The 7,773-nt window shown below is 44.1% G+C and overlaps 1 protein-coding gene across 1 annotated transcript in view; it reads left to right on the top strand.

Annotated features, from left to right (window-relative positions):
• Nucleotides 1-7,546, top strand: part of tmem167a (transmembrane protein 167A) — a 35,843-nt gene extending 28,297 nt beyond the window's left edge. Inside the window, exon 4 of the mRNA XM_038805366.1 lies at nucleotides 7,129-7,546. Coding sequence (XP_038661294.1) covers nucleotides 7,129-7,199 — 71 coding nt within the window. The 3' untranslated portion in view covers nucleotides 7,200-7,546. The remainder of the gene's footprint in view (nucleotides 1-7,128) is intronic.
• Nucleotides 7,547-7,773: the final 227 nt, after the last annotated feature.

Consider the following 7,773-nt stretch of genomic DNA (forward strand, 5'->3'; position numbering starts at 1 on the left):
AGCAGACCAAGAAAATGTGGGAGATGCTGTGGGGGTTGTACTGTCGGGCCCCACCAGACCTGTCAAGGCAGCAGAACCACATCTTCGACAGGCCAATGCATTGCGCGATGACAACTTTGGTCACACTGTGCACCTCATTGTACCTGGTCTCCCCTGTGGACTCCACACTGGCGCCATCAGCCACGGACTAAGGATCTATCACTTGTCCCCAAAGAGCCATCCTGTAGCCTGGGGTGTCCCTCGAAGATTCCAGGGATCTGCAACTGGCTATCATGCGCACCGTCTGGAAAACAGGCACACACATGCGTAACTCTCATTTGGTGTTGCACACCAGCTAGACATTGAAGGAGTTCAACCCCTTCCAGTCGATATGGGGAAATCCCTGATACCACAGAGTGCGGAGAGTTACATTGGTGCAGTCTATTTCCCCCTTGTACCTCTGGCAGACCAGCTATGTGTCCAAACCCCGTAGCCCCTTCCTGCTAGGCCTGGTCCAGGTCAAAGTGGATGTGATCCTGATCCCGTTCACACAGTGCACCTTTTACCTCACGGAATGCACTTGTGAGTGGAGTCCTATGAAATATCGCAGAGGTCCCCTGTGCAACTCTGGAAAGACTCTGTGGCGAAGACGTTGAGGGCTGCTGTGACCTTGATGGTCGCGGGTGTCCACTGCCGCCATGCTCATGTTCACGAGGACGTGACACAGGTGCTGCACACTCCCCTTCTTAAGGTGAAGTCTTCGATGGCACATGGTGTTGGCCAGCTCCATGAAGAACACAAAAGTCCAGTAGAACCTTGGTCATCTTTGGAACCTTCATGCCCCTTGCACGGCTGGTATAGCCTCTTCTGCTTGATCATGTCCTGCAACCCCCTCATCTAGAGCCACAGAATGATGCTGCTTGAGCCTGTGCTCCTCCAGTGCAGTGATTATTAAGATAGCCAGTTCCATTGACTCCATGTGGATAGCAATCAGAATCTTTCAAGGGATGAGCAAGGGAGTCCATTTGATGTTGCAGCTGCTGATCACCATTATCTCCCCTGACCCATTGACCTTCATGACCTGGAAGCTACCGATCCCAAAGCTTCACCGGCTGCGATTGTTCACTCACAGCTCAGCCCTCCCATCTCCAGAACAGGGTTGGCCCCAGTATATGCCCTCCCCCATTTAGAATCACTTTGTAGCCATCAGTTTGGGTTTCCCCTCCCTTGCGCTCACCACCACTGGGGGTACTTATGTGTTCGCTCATCACAACTGGTCAAGATCAACTGGTTATGACTGCCGGTGGAGGGAGACAGCTGATGGATTCTGACTGGCATGCATGGGGTCTCAGAAGAGCAATAACCATATTGCCTCTTATTCCCGTGCCACCAAGCATTGAGCCTTGAAACCTGAGGAGTCATCCTATTCCTTGACGTTGAGACTGTGGGACCCTGACGTTACTGAGGGATAACTCTTAATGGCCAATTTGTGTTACGAGCATGAGACTCTGGAATAACAGGGCATGATTGCTTTGTTCTTCAGGGAGAGGCTGAGATTTAAAAAAAACATTTTTAAAAATAAATTTAGAGTACCCAATCCATATTTTATTGCAATTATGGGGCAATTTAGTGTGGCCAATCCACCTAACTTGCGCATCTTTGGGTTGTGGGGGCGAAACCCACGCAGACACAGGGAGAATGTGCAAACTCCACACGGACAGTGACCCAGTGCCGGGATCAAACCTGGGACCTCAGCGCCGTGAGGCGGCAATGCTAACCACTGTGCCACCGTGCTGCCCGGGAGAGGCTGAGATAATAGTCACCCCTATTAGTCAAGCTGCATAATTCGGGGAGCTCATGACTGTCATGAATCCCCACGGTAGGCGCCATGTTGCTTTCTCTCTCAGGATCTCATCCATCCAGCCCAATAGGCCTTGCTTTATGGCTGTCATAACATCCGACCCATGTACCCCACACTGACCCCGCCCCAGACTGCATACACTCACAACACGGACTGCATGCTCACGTGACTAACCATGCCCCCCCCTCCCCCCCCCCCCCCCCCCCCCCCCCAAGTAGAGCTTTATGGCCCCAACAGATGCCCTGTTCTCTATCTCACTTCTCCCCACACCCCCCAGAGCTGCTCAGCAGCCTCTGTCCCCTTGGACTCCCCGGTGCTCGATGGAGACAGTGCTGTTCACCTCCTTCCTCCCTCTTGGTCATGGTCATCTGCTTCCCATTTTTGAAAGGCGGTAGTGAGTTGCAGCAGCCTGACATCCTGGCTGATGGGTGGGAAGATTCGATGAAGACTAAAAATGCAACACTGAAGCTTGCTGAGTAGATGCTAATGGTTTCAAATTCAAGTTATCAGGTTTGTGCCCTTCGAGGCGTGAACCTGATTGTGTCACCGGGGATGATCCAGGAAGATCGCATTCCAAAATCTCGCTGGTGCCAATCCCATTTTTGGCACCGCGCAATATTTAGTGGCCGTGCCATGATTCCTGCCTGTGGCCATCGGGACCACTAAATTGCGCCCGTAATTGTTTTACGTGATGGTTTTAATTTTATATTCTGCTAACATCGAAGGTCTAGTCTATTTGCTGTGCACAGCAGGACTTGTAACCAGCAAGAACAAGAAGGCAGATTGCGACAGCAATATTCAGTTATTATCGTGAGTAAAGCTACCAGAATACTGTATCGAGCCATGTTAAGCTTATTGGAATTTGTAGGGTTGTGAGATCAACTTTGGAGAAGAATGCTAATTGCCAGAGAACATGGTGAGCCAGTAATTTTTGTTGGGTCAGTCAGTGTAAACATGGTCTTGACTTGTGTAAGTTTTTGGGCTATTTATATCTTCTTCTTGACATGGTGAAGGCAACTGATGACAGTAAAAACACACAAGTGCTCTTACTTATTAGTTTCTTAGTTGTATAACACACCAGTTGCCAAAATGAGATGGGGCAAATTACATATTTTGTGTTTCAGAACCAGGTCAGTTTTATGCATTTAAAGTTTCTGAAATTTTCCAAATATTTAATTTGGACTGTTAGAATCTTAACATTTTAAAAACTGCAACAACTTCTTCAGATTACGCAGTAAAATGTTAATTAGTTTTGCATCATTATTCAATCTGCTATTTACATGGCCTGCATTAATAGAACTTATAATTAAAACTTAGAACAAGTGCTTCTTAAATGAGTGGCCATTCAGACAGCTGTGCTCTTGAAGTGTTAACTACTAAAATACGACCACACTGAACCCATTATTACTCAAACAAATGTGGACTCTGATCTACCATCAATTCTTTTGCCCGTAAACTCCTACAAACTATCCTTTGAGCTTATTAATATAAAACCTAACTTTGTAATCCTAAAATACTTCTGAGACAAAGGAGTTGAATGGGAAACCCAGACAGTCTCTGGTAGTTCCCTTTGCATAGACTCACAAAGACTTGTTTTTTTTTCTTTCATTTTCAACATGTGAAATAGAAATGAAACACTTTGTCACAGTTGTCAGCAAAGCAACAGTCCTGTCACTGTGACCCTATAATATCATATTAAATTTTCATAGTTCTGAAGTTTATTCAGTCATGGATCGAACCAAAACATTTTTATTAATAGGGCATAACGCTTTAAGAAGGCAATAAATGGAGTAAATTAGCTTTTCATTTTAATGGCAAACATTGCCGTAGTATTGTGTAATCTGTATCTTAAAATGATTCCAGGAACCATACAAGTTGTTCCAAAAAGCTATTTTATTGTATTTTTGTAATGGAAGTTTGATAATTGTTTTATCTAAGTCTGGTCTATTCAAAATCTTTATAAAGTAATGTATATGCAATTTATTGAAATGTTGGTGACGAAATTCCAAGAGTTTGGAGAAGATTAAATACCTTTTGCTGAATATTTTAGTATCCTGCGGTGGTATCTTCTTGAATGCACCAACTAAAGCTGTGTTAAACTTCCATAATCATTCCAAAAATCTGAAATAAAAACTTATAATGCTGAAACTGCAGGTTGGTCAGCATTTATGGAGACAACAAACAAGTAACTTTGTGCATGCAGAATCTTCAGAACTAAAAAATGTTTTTAATAAGTTCAAGAGCAGGGCAGCACGGTGGCGCAGTGCTTATCACTGATACCTCACGGCGCCGAGGTCCCGGGTTGGATCCCAGCTCTGGCTCACTGTCCGTGTGAAGTTTGCACATTCTCCCCGTGCTTGCGTGAGTTTTGCCCCACAACCCAAAGATGTGCAGGGTAGGTGGATTGGCCACACTATATTGTCCCTCAATGGGAAAGAAATGAATTGGGTACTGTTTTAAAAAAAAAAAAAAAAAAAAAAAAAAATTTTAGTAGGTTCAAGAGCATAATAAAGAACTGACAATTTAAGCAACTTTTTCAATCTGGGGTCTTGCAGCAAACATTGCGGTGTTAAGATCAGGATGATAATTCCAAGGATGAGTAGGGGAATCTAGAACTCCTTAAGAATTTGGGGTAAGTAAAAGTAATAGAATTGAGCATGAGGTACTGAAAGTACCCTAGTAAAAACATGGCATGTGGTAGGGAAGTTGAAATTCTCCTTGCACTCCGTTCCAAGGTTTTCAAGTTAGATCTAAGTTATAAATCCAAACAAAAACTTGGAAATGCTCAGCCGGTCAGACAGCATCAATAAAGAATCAGAAATCTGCGAGTTGATGGTTAATGAGGGTGAGTAGTACTAGAATGCCATCCAGTGAACAAATCAGAAACACAAGGCATGAACAGTTCTGTTTGTTTTTCCCCAAAGGTAGTATTGAACGGAGTAATTGTTTTCAAAGGAGAAGCTTATGGTAGCTGACTCATTGATATATTTTATAATAAACAATGAAGCCTGTGTGCTGTATCTTATTCCAGGCTTAAGAAATATTTAATGCTATTACCAGATGTTTTGCTGCAATATTTGACTGAATAGTGAAATAGTTATTTTTTTTAAAGATATTTTATTGCAAACACAAGAAACATCAACAAAATACACAGTCCATCAAATCACATAATGTGGAGAAGCTGGCGTTGGACTGGGGTGAGCACAGTAAGAAGTTTTACAACACCAGGTTAAAGTTCAACCGGTTTGTTTTGAATCACGAGCTTTCGGAGCGCCTTTCTCAGCTGAGGAAGGAGCTGCGGTCCAAAAGCTAGTGATTCAAAACAAACCTGTTGGACTTTAACCTGGTGTTGTAAGACTCCTTACTGCATCAAATCACAATCCACAGTTTGTACAATTTTTCCCCCTTTGCCCTCAACTCAAATAGCGTTATGAGCAGCCTCCACCGCTCCTCAAAGCCCTCTGTTGACACCCTCAACTCGACCTTAATCTTCCCCAATCGGAAAAAGTCATACAAGTCCTCCAGCCAAACCACCACCCCGGTGGCGTATAGGCCTCCAATTTGCAGGAGCCTTCGAGAGACAAAGGCCACAACATTGGGCCATTTCCCCTCCTGAAGCTCCGGCACTTCGGAGACTCCAAATTTCGCCACCCTCCACCCTTGACCTCCACCCCCACTATCTTGGATAGCATCCATACACTGCCTCCCAATAGTTCTTCAGCTTTTCACAGCCTCCGAACATGTATGCATGATTCACTGGCCCCGCCCACACTTCTCACACCCGTTAGCCACCCCCTGGAAGAATCCACTCATCCTCACCCGAGTCGCGTGTACCCTTTGCACCACCTTGAACTGAATCAAACTCGTCCTCGCACAGGAGGTAAAAGTGATAAGATCCATTCCAGTTTTAATTGTCCGAGAGATTATCAGTAATTGGGGGGGGGGGGGTTCTGTGCCCCCTTTCTTAATATTTACTGTTCCTCAGCGAGTTTAGAAGGATGAGGGGTGTTCTTATTGAAACTTACAGGATACTGCGAGGCCTGGATCCAGTTGACATGGAGAGGATGTTTCCACTTGTAGGAAAAACTAGATGAAGAGGGTATAATCTCAGACTGAAGGGACAATCCTTAAAACAGAGATGAGGAGGAATTTCTTCAGCCAGAGGGTGGTGAATCTGTGGAACTCTTTGCCGCAGAAGGCTCTGGAGGCCAGATCACTGAGTGTCTTTACGACAGAGATAGATAGGTTCTTGATCAATAAGGGGATCTGGGGCTATGAGGAGAAGCAGGAGAATGGGGATGAGAAAAATATCAGCCATGACTGAATGGCTGAGCAGACTCGATGGACTGAGTGTCCTAATTCTGCTCCTATGTCTTGTGTCTTATGGACATCGTCTGCAGGAACTTCCACTTCCCTCGGAGCATTTAATTATTTCTATGCTTCACGACTGCCCCTCAGGCAGGGAAAGTTAAACTATCCTTCCTCCCTTATCTTGACCTTTCTGCAGCCTTTGATTGGATTGAACCCACCATCCATCAATGTCTTTCCACTGTTATCCAGCCATGGAGGACAACACTCGCTTGGTTCCATTCTTATCTATCCAGGCGTAGCCAGAAAAGCACCTGCAGTGTCCACTCTGATAACATAGGCTTTGGCATCATTGGGGGGGCGATAACCTGGCATAAAAGTCCATCTCGTTCAGGCATGGCCAGATCCTCATCGCCCCATGTGTTTGCCATCACCTTCCTCTCCAGACCTCTGCTGATTCTGCTGACTTTTCAGCTCCTCAGGTTTTTGCCTGGCATTCCTTGTTCATTGGGGTCGTGTTGCGGGAGGGTGGGGTGGTGATTTTCTGCTGGATTTAGCTGCCTATTTTTGGACTAAAAGTGCCTAATTTTCGGTTTCCAGGAGGAGAACCACCTTTTCATGTGTCCGCTCAGCACATCCCTGTCACCAGAAGTGTCTGTACTTTTAAAAACATGCCTTAAACTCCTTTGAACAAACCTTTGGCCATCTTTCCTAATGTCCACTTAGGTTGGTGTCAGATTTTTTAAAACACTCCTCAGAGCACCTTGTAGGTCATTTTTCTATATTGAAGGTGCTCTATAAATACAAGTCCGTGTTGTCGAACACGTGCTGCAATATGCATTGGTATTTGCTGATTTTTATTATCATTTTCAAGATTTTATAGTAACCTCAGTTGTTCGAGGTTTAATAAGTCTAATTTGTGCATTTAAACAATGATAGTATTTTTGGAGTCCTATTTACATTTTCTTTTCCCTTTGCAGGTGAACGAAAAAGTCCTTATGTCGCCATATGTTGTATAGTAATGGCATTCAGTATTCTCTTCGTACAGTAACAATTAGCTCGAAAGGGACAGGATATGGATAATGGACATTGGTTAAAATACACAGCAGATGAACTTTAGAATTGTGAAAATGATCCACGAATGGCCGCAACTTCCAAAATCCATGTTGTGCTTATTGCATTACAAGCTTTTCTTAGCCGTGGCATCAACTACAACTCGGTTACTGGACCAAGGACTGAGATATTTAGGATAGAGCTCCATTGTGGCTGAAATTTTTTATCGCACTGCAACAATCATCCTGCACTTGACAGCTAATGTCTCTGTGAGAATCATTTGATCAATTATTGCTGCGTGTAACTTTCTAAATATTGTATTGTCAATAAAAAATCTTCAGTGATTTTTTTGTTTTAACTTTTCATTGAATGAATGAAATGGTATGCTTCATCATCCCAAAATAAGGTAAGTAAGGTTTCATTTGTTCCAGAAGGTTACAGATAGCATTTAGTCAAGGCCGCTGAGTGCTCTGTAGCCAACCTCATAAAAACATGAGATAAAGGAGCAAGAGTAGACCATGCAGCCCCTTGAGCCTGCTCTGCCATTCAATATGATCATGGCTTCTGAACTT

Source organism: Scyliorhinus canicula, chromosome 8, assembly GCF_902713615.1.
Source record: "Scyliorhinus canicula chromosome 8, sScyCan1.1, whole genome shotgun sequence".
Lineage (NCBI taxonomy): Eukaryota > Metazoa > Chordata > Chondrichthyes > Carcharhiniformes > Scyliorhinidae > Scyliorhinus > Scyliorhinus canicula.